The sequence below is a fragment of the Lycium ferocissimum genome, chromosome 11 (genome assembly GCF_029784015.1).
Source record: "Lycium ferocissimum isolate CSIRO_LF1 chromosome 11, AGI_CSIRO_Lferr_CH_V1, whole genome shotgun sequence".
NCBI lineage: Eukaryota > Viridiplantae > Streptophyta > Magnoliopsida > Solanales > Solanaceae > Lycium > Lycium ferocissimum.
The window spans coordinates 52,781,960-52,798,720 of record NC_081352.1 but is presented as its reverse complement, the minus strand read 5'-3'; the positions used below and the strand labels follow the sequence as shown (position 1 = coordinate 52,798,720).

At 35.5% G+C, this 16,761-nt stretch overlaps 1 protein-coding gene across 2 annotated transcripts; it reads left to right on the top strand.

The window, feature by feature from the left end:
* Window positions 1-9,060: 9,060 nt before the first annotated feature.
* On the top strand, window positions 9,061-15,679 carry LOC132037035 (serine/threonine-protein kinase STY13-like). Of its 2 annotated transcripts, none has more exons than XM_059427473.1 (2): window positions 9,061-10,032; window positions 12,769-13,465. In XM_059427473.1, exons 1-2 carry the CDS (start codon window positions 9,131-9,133, stop codon window positions 12,821-12,823), a joined length of 957 nt encoding a protein of 318 aa, XP_059283456.1. In that variant the 5' UTR covers window positions 9,061-9,130; the 3' UTR covers window positions 12,824-13,465. The 2 variants fall into 2 exon arrangements, with proteins under 2 accessions (XP_059283456.1, XP_059283455.1); XM_059427472.1 differs by lacking the exon at window positions 12,769-13,465 and adding an exon at window positions 15,095-15,679 and having other exon boundaries at window positions 9,063-10,032.
* Window positions 15,680-16,761: the final 1,082 nt, after the last annotated feature.

The window sequence follows — 16,761 nt, the reverse complement described above, 5'->3', positions numbered from 1 at the left end:
ATTTCTTTAATTCATTCGATAGTTATTTATTCTCTTACTAACACTTTCACTAAGTGTTTATACAGGTACCCGGAGATACATTCTGAAGACGACACTCGGAAGGAATCCGAAGATTTCATCGAATCACTGTTTGTATTTACTTTCGGCATTTTTTTTTATATAACTGTACAAAACATAAACTCATAGTATAGTGGGAACTTTATTTTTGAAATGACGGGTTGATATATTTATTTACTCATCGTCTTGTTTGTTAAACTTAAAATCGTCATTCGCTTTAGGCAAGACTTAGGCCGTCAATACTTTCATAACTAGATTAAATTGATTTGGTATAAATACTTTGTTAAATAAATTCACACTTTTGACGTTTAGGTAAAAATACTAGTCCATCCCTTATTTTATATTCTTTATATAGTCTTAATGCAACTTACATTTTATATTGTATCGTATACACTAATACATATTTTAATTAAGTTAAATTCACATTTTGACGCTAGGCAGATATTAAGTCGTCCATTTACAAATCTTTTATTCTTTAGAGGCATTACACATTTTCACTCATTTTTTATCCACAATTCCTTATACTTATTTTTTACCAATACTTTTTACAATTATTTTGTTCCTTATTCTTTTGATAGGATATTCATTAAACAAATACTCTTTTTAACTAAACGGTAGGAACAAGTCAAATAAACTTCACTTTTCTGAATAATTTCGTTAAATAAAATCTTTACACCAATGAATATTCGTAAATTATTTTTACATTCTTTATGCACTAATATACCTAGTTATACAATTCTTTATACATTTTAGGTTTGACGTACACTCTTTTACACTTAAAATATGTTCTTTATATGTTTAATATACATACATTCTTTTAATAGACACATTACATAGACGCACATTCTTTATATCCTTGATATATTTATTTTTACATAGTCTTACATTTTTTTTTATATTCTTAATATAGTTATACATTCTTTATACTAACATATATATACACTCTTTGTACTAACATATATACTTTTATACTTACGAGGTACATTCTCTTTATACTCTTTTATATATTCTTTTTTTTACTGTACATTCTTTATAAATACTTGATATAAATACATTTTTATACACTGTATATACTTAGGATATTATCACCTAGTGTAGCTTTTTCATGAAATCATAACATTTTGAAAACGATTAATAATAATGATAAAATGATACAGATAATCCCCCTCTAGTGTTCGATTAAACTAAGTCTAAGGACCTGCCTTTGGGCAGTTTTGAGGGATGCTTAATACCTTCCCCTCGGGGTAAATAAAACCCTTATCTAGAATCTTATAGGTTTCATGGACTAAAAATGGAGTAGACACACAAATACATATAGGTTTCCTATTTTTCCTTAAAAAATTAGGTGGCGACTCTAACTCTTTTAAAAACCAGTTAGAAGAACCGTGAAGTTGCAAACTACATTGGACCCGTTCAAAATAGGGCGTAACAATGAGCATAGTATAGAATAAAAACCCTAGTTTTGTAAAGTTTCATACTTTATGGATTAGGAGGCGTGGGGAAGAACAATGATGTTCCCACACGTAGATAGTAACTCTACATACCTTAGTCGCTCCAAAACTTGAATTAAAGACTTGAGCTTTGAAGAAGATTTCCAAAATCTTGAATTCTTGAACCTTGAGATGGGTTTTATTGAAAACCCTAGTTTAGGAATGATGATTTCTTGTTTGGATTATTAGAGTATATGTTAGAATTGAGTTGGAATAATTAGAGTAGGCTTACCTTGGTGTTCTTGATGATGGAGGAGGGTAGGAGGTCGTTCTAGGGCTTGAAGGAATGAAAAATAATGATTTGAACTGATATGGACGAATATATACTGTTCTGGAAAATTGCAGTTTACGTCCAGCAAGGTACTGGCCGTATTTTGAAATACTGGCCGTATTTTGAAATACGGTCCGTATTCCGTATGGACTGCACTGCGTCTCTTCATTAAAGTGTCCATAACTCTTTGCACAGATGTCCGTTTGACCCCCATAATATACCGTTGGAAAGGTATTTCAAAGCTCTACAACTTTCATCAAGGAAGTTTTCCCAAATTCCAAATATGTTTTGAAATACGGGCTGTATTTTGAAATACGGTCCGTATTTAACGATGTAACCTCTAAGTGTCAAATTCCAGAATGCTCAGAAATCTTTGGTACCAGTTTACGACTTGAAATACGGGCCGTATACTGAAATACGGTCACTGTTCATGGGCGTAAACCACCATCTTACAACTGAAGAGGAAATTTTCAATTCCCACATTCTTTATCGGGTTTTCTAAGTCTGGGATCATGGTCAAAGCTTAGGTTAAAAGTACGGGGTGTTACACAAGTTGTCTTCCCATAAAGAAATATGCTGCCCATTCCTAACTTTAAATCTGGTATTAATGCTGAAGATATTCTAAAGATTTCTGATAGTCCTCCAAACACTAACCCCATAGACAGTGCTGACAGCTTTGGTTTTCCACGCATGGTCCTCCCCCATATTTTTCTTTAATCACCTTCTTCCTTAATGATTGATCTTCATTTGAGAACCACCAGAGCCATTTGATAAGTAAACTTTGATTCTGCTTCCTAAGATTTTTTATAACTAGCCCTCCTTTTTGTTTGCTTAGTGTCAGAATTTTCCACTTGACAAGATGGATGCCCCTTTTATATTTGTTGCCTTGCCACAAAAAATTGCTTCTAAACATATCCAATCTCTTCTCAACTCTTGGAGGAATGGGAAAAGAGAGACATCATGTAGGTAGGTAGAGCATTAGGACAATATTTATGAGAATTAGCCTGCCACCCAAAGAAAGGTACTAGCTCTCCCATCTTGTGAGTTTTTTCTCACATTTCTCTAAATCCCCATTCCAAATGTCCAAAGATCTGCTATTTGCACCAAGTATCATACCAAGGTAGGTTGTCGGCAGAGATCTCACTTCTCCTCCTAATGTATCAACACACTGCTGGAATTGTTGAGGCTCATTTACTGGAAACATTAAGCTCTTTCTCCAGTTTATATGCAAGACACCCCTTCAAAAATAGTGACGATGATTCTCAAAATCTTCATTTGGTCAGCATCTGCATCACATAGGATAATTGCATCATCTGCATACAGCAGATGTGTAATCTCCATGCTATCACCTTGCCTGCTACTGACCTTGAAGCCTCTAAGCCAATTTTTCCTTTAAGCTGTGATCAACATGTTATAGAGACCCTCCATGGCAATCAGAAAGAGGAAAGGAGAAAGAGGGTCTCCTTGTCTCAATCCTCTATGTGAAGGGAAAAAAACCTTCAGGAGACCCATTGATTAAAACTTAAAATCTGATAGTACTGATGCAGAATTTTATCCAATTCACCCATTTGGTGCCAAAACCCATTCTCTTAAGCATGTTTAACAGGAAACCCCAGTTCACATGATCAAAAGCCTTCTCTACGTCTAGCTTGCATAGGATTCTAGCTCTGCCCTTTTTTTTTTCTGGAGTCTAGACATTCATTTGCAATCAATGCATATAACCAAATAGGATTTTCCCTTCAACTAAAATCAAAGTAAATTTACATTTAATAATTGGGTATTGAATGAAAACTGAAGAAAATAAAATACCTCGAACTTAAAGTTGGATGCAGTTAACATGTGGCAGACTTGCTGAAAGAATAAGAAATCTTTGGAATATTGGGTGAGTTGAGTTATCATTCGTATCCACAGTATGAATATCAGTAAACTCTAACTGGTGATTTTCATTTGGATCTATCTGGTGATTTTCATTTGGTTTATAAGAAATAACATGTCCTTGATCATCTAAGAAATAACATGTCCTTGATCATCTAAGTAAATAACGTTACTCAAATGACGAGTTTCATGCTATTGTAGCTGTTGGTGACTTTAATTGATTACTCTTTGACTCGAATGACGAGTTTCATGCTATTGTAGCCATTGGTGACTACGAGAGAAATAGTTTATTCAAAGTGTGGCAGTGAGAAGGTATCGTGACCCAGACTCGTGGGAGCATAGGTACAGCCTTGGAGATAGTCTGTCACCAACAAATAAGTATTATCTTAAAATGTCACTCTACATTAGTCAAGGTGGTAACGTTATTTGCTTAGATGATGAAGGGCATGTTATTTCTTATAAAGCAAATGAAAATCACCAGATAGATCCAAATGAAAATCAACAGTTAGATCCAAATGGTATTCATACGGGTGATGCAAATGATAACTCAACTATAGTTTGCTGGAAGAATAAGCAATCTTTGGAAAAAAATAGTAAGGCTAATGAGGTAAGGATATGTATCTGTAATATTTACCCACGTGCCAGTAAAGTTAGTTTTTACTGTATATAACTCAGCAATATGGTCATTATTATTAATGAGATACCCAAAACCGAAAGCAATATCATACGATGAATGTTTGCCCTGTCGTCCTGGAAGAAACTACGGTGAATGGATTGAACGGGTTCCAAAGGTAGGAAGTTGATCCATCAGCGTCGGTAACAAAACATCGCCACGACAGCTAGACATAATACGAATTGTGGATATGAAAGGAAAGGGACTGGGCAGACCAAATGGTATTTGGGGTATCATAGGTGAAAATGATGTTATCACTATTAGGTGTACAGAAACGAATGAAGATAGTATGACGTGAAAATCGAAGATAAATCTTGGAGAAGTTAATTGATCCGCCCATTGTTTGCAGGTAGCCAAATCTGAGAATCGATAGGTAACTCAGGTACAATGACCGTTCCCTATTCGGCTTCGACTTCTTGATTTGGGAAAGACATTGTATGGTATGGTGTTAAGGTGTACGAGACGGGCGGAGAGATATACAGAAACCCTAGATGACGGACTAGATTTCACCCTTCCTATAATGTTAGTGGTCTAACCTAATTTTTCTAACTTAAAGCCCGTTACCATCTTTTAGATGGATTAGATTATAATCCGAAAAAAGTGAGTCATAATTTTTCTAACTTAAAGTGGATTAGGCCGGAAAAAAGTGAGAATAAAGTTATTTTATAAATTAACAGTTACTTGTTTGGATAAAAGTGCTTAGAGTGTTTTTAGAAATAAGTGTAGTATTGCAATTAACAAAAAATAGAAAGGATAAAAGGGTAAAGTTGTTGGTTAAACCAAAATGGCTCTTAAGCCAAAAAATAAGTTGGGGTTGAGCAACTTCTTAGTTTTGACTTATTTTAAGCACTTTTTAATTTAATTTAAGTTGTTTTCTATTTTACCAAACACCCAAATAAGTTAAAATGGCTTATAAGCTGGTTTTACCAGCTTATAAGCCAATCCAAGCGGGCTTTTAAAATTATGGGCAGGTGCAAATATACCCTTTTTGCTGACAGAATTTTTTTGAAAATCATTTAGCTTATTTTTAACTAAAAAAAAAACCACGTGGCTTTTAAAAAAAAGTCTATCCATTTTTTTTCCAGTAGACAATATTTTTCTGAAGTCACATGGTAAATTTTTTTTTGGTGGTTCGAGTTTGGTTCGTTTAAAAAAAAAAAAAAAAAGAAATTTTACATGGCATAGCTAATCCTCAGAGGTATTTATGGTTAATAACTACTATTTGCAACAATTACATTTTGTAGCTACATTTTTGTTTCATAGCTATATGTAGTTGTATATATGTATTTGAATGTATTTGGTTTTAAATGAGTTATATGTAATTATATTTTAGAGTGTCTTGTATCCTTAAATGATGTAGCTTTTTTTATACACTCTGTATATTGAGTAAAATAGTTGTATTGCATTGAAATTTTGTGTATTTAATTTGATATAATTCATTAGTATCAAATTTTGATACAATCAAATACATCAAAAAATATATGTATATGAATGTATACTTACTTTGAATGAGTTATATGCAGTTGTATTTGAATCATTGTTTTGGGCAACGTACTACAATAGCTGAATACATGTGCATGTGCATTTAAATTACTTGTATATGAATGTATATTTGCTTTAAATGAGTTATATGCAGTTGTATTTGAATCATTATTTTAGGCAACATACTGCAATGGTTAAATACACATGCACGTGTATTTATATACATATGTATTTATATATGGCGGAATACATATTTTGACTGATTTTATGTGTTGTTTGTTTCATTTATATACATATGTATATGGCTGAACAGTGTATTCAAATACATACGCCTGCTCCTAAAAACTAGCTACGAAATGTAAATTTATAAAACATAGCTACGAATTATTAACAGCTCCTAAAAATAGTTATTTAGGTAAGTTACCCTTATTAAAAAGCCAATCCAAACACCCTCTTAATCACAATAAACGATTACACTCTATTTGGATGGTTGTTTCTTGTGGTTCATTAATGTACATTATGGTATGGTATAGTATGGTAGTGTATTGTATTGTAATGTACTAATGAATACAATGTTTGGATAGACTGTATAGTTTATTGTGGTTTAATGACATTTTTATTATTTGGTTTGACAACATGGTACCATACAATAACATGTAAGTTTACGAAAATAGCCTTAGCTAGTATAACTATTAAAAATATCAATAATTACTAGGATAACCCAATTAAAGACGGAATAAATAACTGTGCTCATCATTTTTTTTCCTTTGACTCTTTCAGTTAAAAAAGCAAATAACAAAATTGCCTGAGGATATCTATATCGTCAAGATGTTGATTACTTCAACTTAGAAGTACCTACATAAGGGCTACAAATCGTTACTTTGATTTAAGTAGGTTGGGGGGGGGGTTGGGTGGGTGGTGTGGGGTGATGTGGGTGGATGGTGGTGAGCGGTAAAGGGTGGGGTGGGGTGGGGTAGGTGGGGGTGTGATGGAGGGGGTGGGTGGGGTTTGCGTGTGATGGAGGGGTGGGTGATTGTAGGGGTAGGTGGTTGTGGGGGGTGGTGGTGAAGGGGTAAGTGCGTGGGGGTGGGGTGGCAGAGAGTGGGTGGGTTTGGTTGTGATGGCAGGGCGTGGGTGGGGGTATAATGACTAAATGAACTACATAACCATGCAAAAACCACCAAATCTGTGGTTACAAAAATTGAGAATTTCCATAGCTATATAACCATGAGATTATAACGGATTTACAATACCATACAACATAATTTTAAGAACAATGCAAACAAACATGATTTTCTAGAAAATCATACATTAATGAACTACGGGAAACAACTATGCAAACAAGGGGTAACACTCTTTGGTACATGCACCTTTGAAGTTTTTTTCTAGCTTAATTATATTACTCCTCCATCTCAAAATATTTATCGTCCTTACTAAAAATATTTGTCTCAAAATATTTATCGTTTTATTTTACCAAGATAAAATTAAGTAGTTTCTTTTTCATTTTACCCTCATATTAATTACATCAATGGGCTGATTTTGTAAGTTCACATATCAATATTTAAGAGATTTCATCATTAATGGAATAAATATTTATTGAGGAGAGAAAATATGATAAAATATGTTAAGGGGTAAAATAGTCAAAATGCTAACCTTATAAATGCTTGGACATGTAAATGAAAAATGCATAAATATTTTGAGACGGAGGGAGTACACAGGTACAGCCCACCAACACCAAGTGGGAATGTAAGGACAGAAGAGAAAGGTAGGAGTGACCACACCAGATGTCTCCTCACTAAAAATACCACAGACCAAACACTCCAAAAAAAAAAAAAAAAAAACTCATATAGTAGCTAATAACACATTCATTCATTTATTTACTCTTTCTAGTCTTCATTTTCCCTTCTTCTTCTTCTTCTTCTTCTTCTTCTTTTTCTCTCTACTTTTATTATTATCTCTCTTTATACGTCGTCGTTTATATAGACTTGGTTTTTACAGCTATTTTGGGTGTTGCTAAATCGATCGGTTTGTTTTTGGGACATATAGCATAGTAAACAATCGATATTCCAAAGTCAAGTCTTTGTCGATCGAGGTAATTTTACTATAGATTTTACACCTCGATCACTTAATTTGTTGATTTTTGTGGTAATTTTCAGCTTTTGTTTCTAACTTGTGTGCTGGGGTTTTGGGTATAGCTTTAATTTTTGCCTGCTTATGCTTCAACTATCTGACTTTATTTTTGTGACGCGTTTCTGCTGTAATTACGATTAAACCCCTCTTCTTTGCTCTCTTTATGTTTTTTTGTTCATGTCTTTTCAACAAATTTCAGTTAATTGTCCTATTAATTTTTAGTTGATACACACATATATATATATATATATGTGGGCGTGTCCGCGTGTGTGTAATTTTGTTTCAGATGTTTTAGGCTTCTGAAGGTTTTTCTGCATGTAATTCAAGAAAGTTTTAATTTTTTCTGTCTCTTTAGCCCCAAAAAGAATATTTGTGGTTTTACATAATGAAGAGGGCATTAATTTGCTTTTTCCCAATTCTACCCTTGCTGTTTTATGAAAGCATATAGTTATTAATTATGATTTAAGGATTTTAAATAAGGGATATAAAAAGGACAAGAGGGAAGTAGTAAATGATTTGTCATCTTAATTACTGAGTCATTTAGCTAATTTTGAAGGCATTAAATGAACTGGAAGTTGAGGATAATCTCTCCTTTAAATAATATACTACCTCCATTTGAAAACAAGTGGTGTTTTTAGCTCGGGCACAAATCCCTTAAGAGATTACTTAGTCCTAGAAAGTAAAAGTACTTTTACTAACTTAACCAATCAAATGCCTTGATATAGAAGTAGCTTTTTAACGGTTTCTTGGTTATGTAAAACTCCATTTATTTAAATCATAAGGGTAAAATTGAAAAAAGAAAAAAATTAATGCCTTCTTGATTTTGTGAAACACCAATTATTTTGAAACAAAATGAAAAGGTAAAACACCAACTTTTATGAACTAGAGGGAGTATCTTACCAGTCAGTGAAGACTGAAGAGGGATTTTTCTTGTGTCGTTTGTTTTCATCAAGCTTCCATGCTGTGTGTTCATTTTGAAATCAATCTTTGTTTATTGTGTTTTGATGCATGAAGTTGGAGAAAAGAATTTTCAACAAACGAGCTCTGATTTTTCATGGCTTTTTACAGGGTTGTTGAGAGTTGAAGTTTGACTTACAAATCCACATGCAGAAGAACCTATAGTTTTTTAGCTGCAGCTGCTTGACCGGAAAAATGTTGGAGGCTCCAAAGTTTGGGGGACTTAATATAGACTTAAATGAAAACCATGATCATTATGGATTGTCGCAAAACTTTTACCATAAGCTTGGTGAGGGATCAAACATGTCAATCGACAGTTATGGGAGCTTGCAGATGAGCAATGGTGGAGGTTCAGTTGCAATGTCGATGGATAACAGCAGTGTTGGATCAAATGATTCGCACACTCGTATTTTGAACCACCAGGGTCTCAAGCGTGTCCACAATAACTATTCTGTTGCAGCTAGTGTAAATAAGGGGAAAGCTTCTCATGGGTTGAGTGACGATGCCCTAGCTAAAGCTTTGATGGATCCTCGATTTCCTACCAATGGGCTTGAGAATTATGATGAGTGGACAATTGATTTGAGGAAGCTCAACATGGGGCCTGCTTTTGCTCAGGGGGCTTTTGGGAAACTATACAAGGGAACTTACAATGGTGAGGATGTTGCTATCAAGCTTCTAGAGAGGCCAGAGAATGATCTTGAGAGGGCTCAGTTGATGGAGCAACAGTTTCAGCAGGAAGTGATGATGTTGGCAAATTTGAAACATCCAAATATTGTTCGGTTTATCGGTGGATGCCGTAAACCCATGGTGTGGTGTATTGTCACTGAATATGCTAAAGGAGGATCAGTTCGTCAATTTCTCAATAAGCGACAAAATCGATCTGTGCCCTTGAAGTTAGCAGTGAAGCAGGCCTTGGATGTGGCAAGGGGTATGGAATATGTGCATGGCTTGAATCTGATACATCGTGACCTGAAATCTGACAACCTACTAATTGCTGCTGATAAATCAATCAAGATTGCGGACTTTGGGGTTGCTCGTATTGAGGTGCAGACAGAAGGAATGACACCAGAGACTGGAACATACCGCTGGATGGCTCCGTAAGCTTCTAACCTTTTGGCTGCCTTGTTAGATGTGATTGTCTTATTCTAATCTGGTCTTTTGACAAAACCATAATACAGAGGTCCGTTGTCCCCCGCGCTGCTGCCGCCCCCCTCTCGAAATGTTAAATTAAATATAACCATAACACAGAGCTATTTCGGCTGTTCCGTCGATTTCTTTTATGGTTTCAGTTTCCTTGCTTTTAGTAGAATTATTCAAATGTTTTGCATACTTTTGTTTGCAATACAAGTGCCTTTAACTTATCAAAGAGAACAGAGAATGGTAGCAATAAGATATGTTTATGTTCCAACATGATATTTGCCTGGACATTTGTTTTTGCACTGTATCTTCTATCTGATGATCTAAATATAGCTACACCTGCTTTGCCAAATATAGAATTAAAGTGAAAATGATGGGTTTATTTTTTATGATCAAGAAACCCTTTTGGAGCCAATCCTTTGGGCCAACCGGAATCTTGAAACTCGGGGATGATGGGCTCGCCCGTCTACCTGCAACCTTTGAGCCAATCTAAGCTTCCGAAACTCAGGGATGCTGGGCCCGTCCTTCTACCCTCCTCGTAAATTTCGTCTGGAGTCAACCCTTTGGGCCACCCAGAGCTTTCGAAACTTGGGGATGATGGCCCCGCCCCCTACCCTCTTAAATATTGGCCTTAATTGCTTAGTGAAGGGCTCAAACTTGTGACTTAGACACAAGTGCCCCATCCTTTGCTAATTGAGCTAACCCCTGAGGTCAAAAAATGATGGGTTTAAGAACTGTATGGCCTTTTCAAAGAACCAGATTGATTGTGCCTAATGTTCATATTGTATGCATGGTATTGCTAAGAGAGAGAAGTTGTTTCTTCCTGTCAACCTTTAAACTTCCTCTTGCTAGAAATGTCAAAAAGACTTTTTTTTTTTTTTTTTTTTTTTTTGTGGTTTTAGTGTGCTTCACTCAGTCTAGCTCATGGAATTCGTTTTTGGGATGTGTCTGAGAGAGATGAACCGTAGTTCACGCTTATGTGTTTAAGTAATGTTCTAGTTAGAACAGTATACAGAAGCTCATCTGTCACCTTTGTTTTAAACTTTCAAAGTGTAAAGTTATTATATGTCTTTTGGCTTCACCGCTTCACCATATATTTGTCTCTCATCTTCTGTTACCTCCTATACCAGTCTTTGGTTTTTATTTCATCTGACCGAACTCTCTGATAATAAATTGTTCATGGCGCTTGTTCCATGTAACAGTAATTGAACTGAGAAATGTTAACCATTTGTGTTTGGTAGTAGAAGGCACTTCAGCTTAAGTGGTTAAACTTATTTTTTTGGTATATCATCTCTTATTCTTAACTTAAAATTCAATAGAATTAGCTCCAAAATTAGTGTTTCCTTTTATAACTTGGTCTCCAGGCCAACTAGCGTGCACCCCGAGTATTCACCAGGTACCTGCTACCTCCCGCCAATGCAGTTACTGGATTACTCGGTCCACCAAGGCTTAGGCAGATGCAAATGGGAAGAAATCACATAGTGCTTCTGTCTAAACCTTGGTCTCCAAGGTTTGCACCACTTCATTGACCACGAAGCCACACCTTGCTCCAAGATGAGTTTCTACTCCTTGCCCTATTTCAAACAATTGAAGTAAGAAGAGTAGATTGGCAAAAATACAACTTGTATTATCATAGCATTTACTATCTTTTGCTTTGAGATTGTTCCTGAATATGGCTACTGAGAGTACATCGAATATTTTAGTTCAAGTCCTATGGGGATTTCTGGTTTTAATGCTTCTTATGGAAGGTTAAGTGGGCATGGAAGACTGAAGTAGAGCCTGTTATTCCTTGTAGATCTTTTCTAGGATATTAGGTGCAAACAGTGTCTGGACATAGGTGACTATTTTGAAATTTACCTGGTGAAGCTCGACCTATGTTTAGTTTTTATTATTAGGTCTAGAAATCAAATTTTATAGGTATTTTCATTGTAGATCTGCCTGGCCGCGTGTATAAAATGCTTTATTGTGATTGATGATAGCTTCCAAAATCTAACTTCACTAGGCCTATGAGTGACTCTTTAATGTGATAGATGACTTGTATCATCCTAACCTTTACATGTCTTTGGAAACACATTGAAATTTAATCGTTTTCTGCTCTTGGTAATGCATGAGGAAAATTATTTTGCAGACTTAGTGTTAACTTTCCAATCATAAAATATTAGGTTTTTACCTTAAGATGGAAGAGATTAACTGCCTCTTCATGAATTCCTTCGAACACCTAAATGATCTCAAATGGACTTTACAGTTCATGGTGTAAGTTATACAGTTAATAGAAATTATCTATTTAGTAGTCATATAGCTTTGGATTGAGGCATAGTTGTTATTCTAATATAAATGATCTTATACTGCATGGTTTGAACTGATAAATTCTTTAAAATGGAAGTTAAGGCAGCCTTCTCCCTACAGGTGGGATGTGGTCCCCTTTTAACCCCGGTACTCAGGATTCGGGAATACCTTTCTCTGTGCCCTCTCATATTTCTGAGAAAATTCTTTGTTCAGTTATGCTCACCCACCTTAAAAAGCTCTGATGCTCACCCACCTCGAAAAGCGTTGTAGTCGGTGTGTGGTTTGGGGGAGGAGGGGGGGATGATGAATTTTATTTGAATATAAAAAACGTGTTTGAAACCTCCTGGTTTAAGGAGACATCCGTAGTACCTCCTCCCCTTGATTTGGTGCCTTGCTACTTTTTAAAACAGGTCCTACGGTCCTAAATTTTGCCTCTTGGTACTGGGCTCTAATCTGGTAAGTTGAAGTCCCTTGGTTACATTCCTTAGTTTGGTACATTTTTGTGATCTCATTATAATTGTACATTTAATGTGGAGAATAATGAAAGACCTTTGTCGAAAAGGTGCTTTTTATTCCAAAACGGCTGTTGTAGCTCCTTTTTAAAGTTTCTCCTTTTTTTTTTTGGGGCTCTCTCTCTTCGGCTCTCTTTCTCTTCTGGAGGCAAAATCGCTTGAGCAAAGATCTTGTATATTCTTGTTCCAGAGTCCCTTGTGAATATTGCAGTAGGCGGTTCTTGTTCGTGCCCCTAGTGTGGATTATTCTTCATGGTACTTAGGATTTTGTTCAGTACCAGACTGCCAGATACAACCGCCTCAGCCCTCAAGGAGTTTATATATTCCGTCTCTGAAGTATCGGAAGGAATATTTTATACACTTTAGCCTTTTCCCTCGCATCGGATTATGTCAAACTTTTCTGCACTCGGAATCCTTTTAAATCTCACTTTAATAATGTTGAAACTTGAACCACTTCCCTTCCAGTTTTCTCCTCCGTGATATGGTCTTTGCATCACTTGAGATAGTTTCGAATATGCTTTTAAACTAATAAAGTTTAATTCTACAGCATATTTAGGTAATGGAACTTACTATGCCTTCCACCTTATCAACACAACAACCCAAAAAAAAAAAAAAAAAAAAAAAAAAAAAAAAAAACAAACAAACTTTTTATGCCTTCCAGCGTGTTTTAACATTTTCTTTATTCTTGTCAAAGCAGGCATTTCTTTAGACGATTGGAGATCTATAATTAATTCTTCCGACTTTTTCTGTTTCTATCGGTGATCGCTTACTTCCAAGCTTGATTACTTATAGACTCATGAGAGACTATTGTTCATTTATCCTCGTCATTTGAACCCATGGTCTTGATAGACATATTTCACTAATTTGTAACGGTCATTATTTGTTTGCTTCTTTTATGCTGAAACAAAAATAATTCAAATCTTCTCGTTGCCTAAAAATACCAAAACGGTGTCAACTATACGAGATATATGACATCGAATATCTAAAAATTCGACTATCTATTTCATAAGAGAGGGATGTATCCTTGTCCCAAAAAAAAAAAAAGAGGGGGATATATCCTTTACATTAACGTACAAATAAACAAAACATCTCCTTTGACTGAACATGCTGATCTCTCGATTCCTTCAGAAGTGTGACTATTCCTTTCTTGCCCCCGTATCCAAAAAGTTGTACGTTCTGCTATCTTCCACATCTCCATCCTCTCCACCCTCTACTTTTGAAAGGGAGCACAATTATTTTAGAGGGTACCCTAGTGTTACCATACACCCATATCATATATATTTTTTTGAACGATGGTGTTCGAGTAGCTTGTGTGAGTTTCTCGACTACTCCATTGATTACCTACCACCTCCTCCTACGTGCTGGGAAACCCTGGCACCAAGGTTTCAGGTGATGAGAAAATCATCTCACAATTTTTGAACCTTAGTTTTCCATGATTTTCGAACCACTTCTTTGAAAGTTAGACTGTACCATTGGGTGGAAATGTGCAAGTTCTCTCTCAAAATCCTAATGTTCTACAATTCTCTGCATCCACCCATGCATCTTACACATGCAGAACCAACGTTTCACTAAATGTCTCCTCAAATTTTCCGCTGTTAGGTGGCATCCCACATGGCACCAGTTTTATCGAAAGCTATGATTTTGTCCCTTAAAGCAATTAAAACATGTGAAGCAAGGGGTTATCGCATCATTGGTGAAGCCATGCGCTTCAGAGAAGTATGTGATTCAAGCAATGATGTGGTAAGTAATCCCAATAAGAAGCCTTCAGTTCATTGAATCTCAACTTTGAGTTAGATTAATATTGACATGATTGTTCATAGGATGCTCAAATTAGTTATTTTAGTTGCACTTTGATTACTAATTTATGTATCTTGTTTTTTTTTTTTTTTTTTTTACTTAAAAGAAGTATGTGTTTCATCAAGCCACCTGCACCATATCACTTTTTGCAGTTTTTGCTTTTAAACACACACATGGCACACTGTAAAGAATGCCCCTTATTATGTGTTTCATTCACATCTAATTATGATTCATTGAGAAATATATTTGTTGCTTGCTCCATAACTTTAGGAAACCATCAATGTCATTCCCTCATATTTTTGTTTCTTCTTCCAATATGCGTTCATTATTCCTGTTGCAAAAGAGAGAGGGACAATGTTCCTAGTTGTGGTTTAGCATTGTGTGTGCTGTTGTGGGCTACTTGAGTGCATTTTACTGTGTTTTGCAGGGAGATGATCCAGCACCGACCATACACACAAAAAGTTGATGTTTATAGCTTTGGCATTGTTCTGTGGGAGCTCATTACGGGGATGCTTCCCTTCCAGAACATGACTGCTGTGCAGGCTGCGTTTGCAGTTGTCAACAAATGTGTCCGTCCAACCATCCCCAGTGATTGTTTGCCTGTCCTAGGCGAAATCATGACTCGCTGCTGGGATGCTAACCCTGACAACAGACCACCCTTCTCTCAGGTGGTCAGAATGCTTGAGGTTGCCGAAACAGAGATCTTGACAACGGTCAGAAAGGCCCGTTTCAGGTGCTGCATCAGTCAACCCATGACTACAGATTGATGTGGAAAGAGAAACAGTAGGCAGTAAGGGCAAGAGTAAAGGATTTGGGAAGGCTAAACAAAATTGATTCCGAAGTCTGCCATTGTGTATCTATGAGGCATAATTTCTTTATTCAGATAGAAAAAAGGGGAGAAATTTATGATAAGAACTGTTTGATTTTGTGTTGTATCTTCTTTTGATTTTCCTTTTCTCCTTGAATTTAAGATTCTGATTAGTGATAATAGAAGAGTATGTGTATTTAAATATACATGTCCATTTGTGGCCTACCTTTTATTTTACTTTGATAAAATTTTATCAGGTGCAGAAGATGGTACATGCAGATCCACCCCGCAGCCAACCTTTTACACTCCTGATGTTTAAATTTGTTTTGCAGAAAATGTGGGGATGTCGGCAATATGTTTGCTTCAGATGTGGTAGGTCTTATCTTCTTTTTTCTTCTAAATATAAAACAGAAATGAGGAAAGTTGACCATAAGGAAGACGTGTGTGGTGGGATACTATTACCAAACATCCTGCATTCAACCTTTTTCTGAATCTTCAGTGATTATAGTAATATATTTTGACAGTGTTTCATGCCTTCTGACTTTTCTTTCTTTCAATAACCAAATTGAATACTGTAATCTCTTTGACATCGTGCTAAGTCAAAAAGTGCTACTTTATACTAAAGTGCGGGAACAAAGACTTCTTTGTTGTCTGCAATTCCTTCTTCGTATGATTGTGTGCAATTTATCAAGTATCCTGAGGATTCTAACTTCTATGTTAATTTTTTGTTTTTTAGGAGTTTATAAAATTGCTTATTCAATTTAGCCAGACCTGAGTTCAAGCGGGGAAAAAGGTATAATTGATCAAGCATGCACAATTGTATTCAATTTGTTCCTACTCCTATGTTTATTAGTCATAAATTGGAATTCTATTAACGCTGTGATTGTATCTAATATTCAGAAAGGTAGATAGAATTTGGAAAAGATCGAAGACATATATTTGCTATCTGTGTAAAGACTAAAGATAAACATACGTTTGGTTTAGTCGATGAAACGTGATTCGATCAACTCATTATAACGTACCAATAATTGGTTTCAAATAATCATTTTTATTGAGAAGATAGTTACTCCATTAGTTTACAAAAGCAATGTTCTTTAATGCAATAGCCAACTGTCAATGGGAACTTAAAAAAAATTAATTTAGTACCAAAGGCACTTTGTTAAATTTGGTAACACAGTCCATTTGAACGTGCTATCGGTATTTTGAAATAGTCAAACTTAAATACTATAAGCAGAAAACATATCATGTGCTATTTGGTGAAAATAATTTCGTTCTTGAATTTGACA

What these genes read in the sequence shown, in the direction of transcription:
- LOC132037035 (XM_059427472.1), top strand. Translation starts at nt 9,131, where the DNA reads ATGTTGGAGGCTCCAAAGTTTGGGGGACTTAATATAGACTTAAATGAA. An exon ending in ACATACCGCTGGATGGCTCC is followed by an intron (nt 10,033 to 15,094) that starts GTAAGCTTCTAA and finishes TGTGTTTTGCAG; the next exon opens with GGAGATGATCCAGCACCGAC.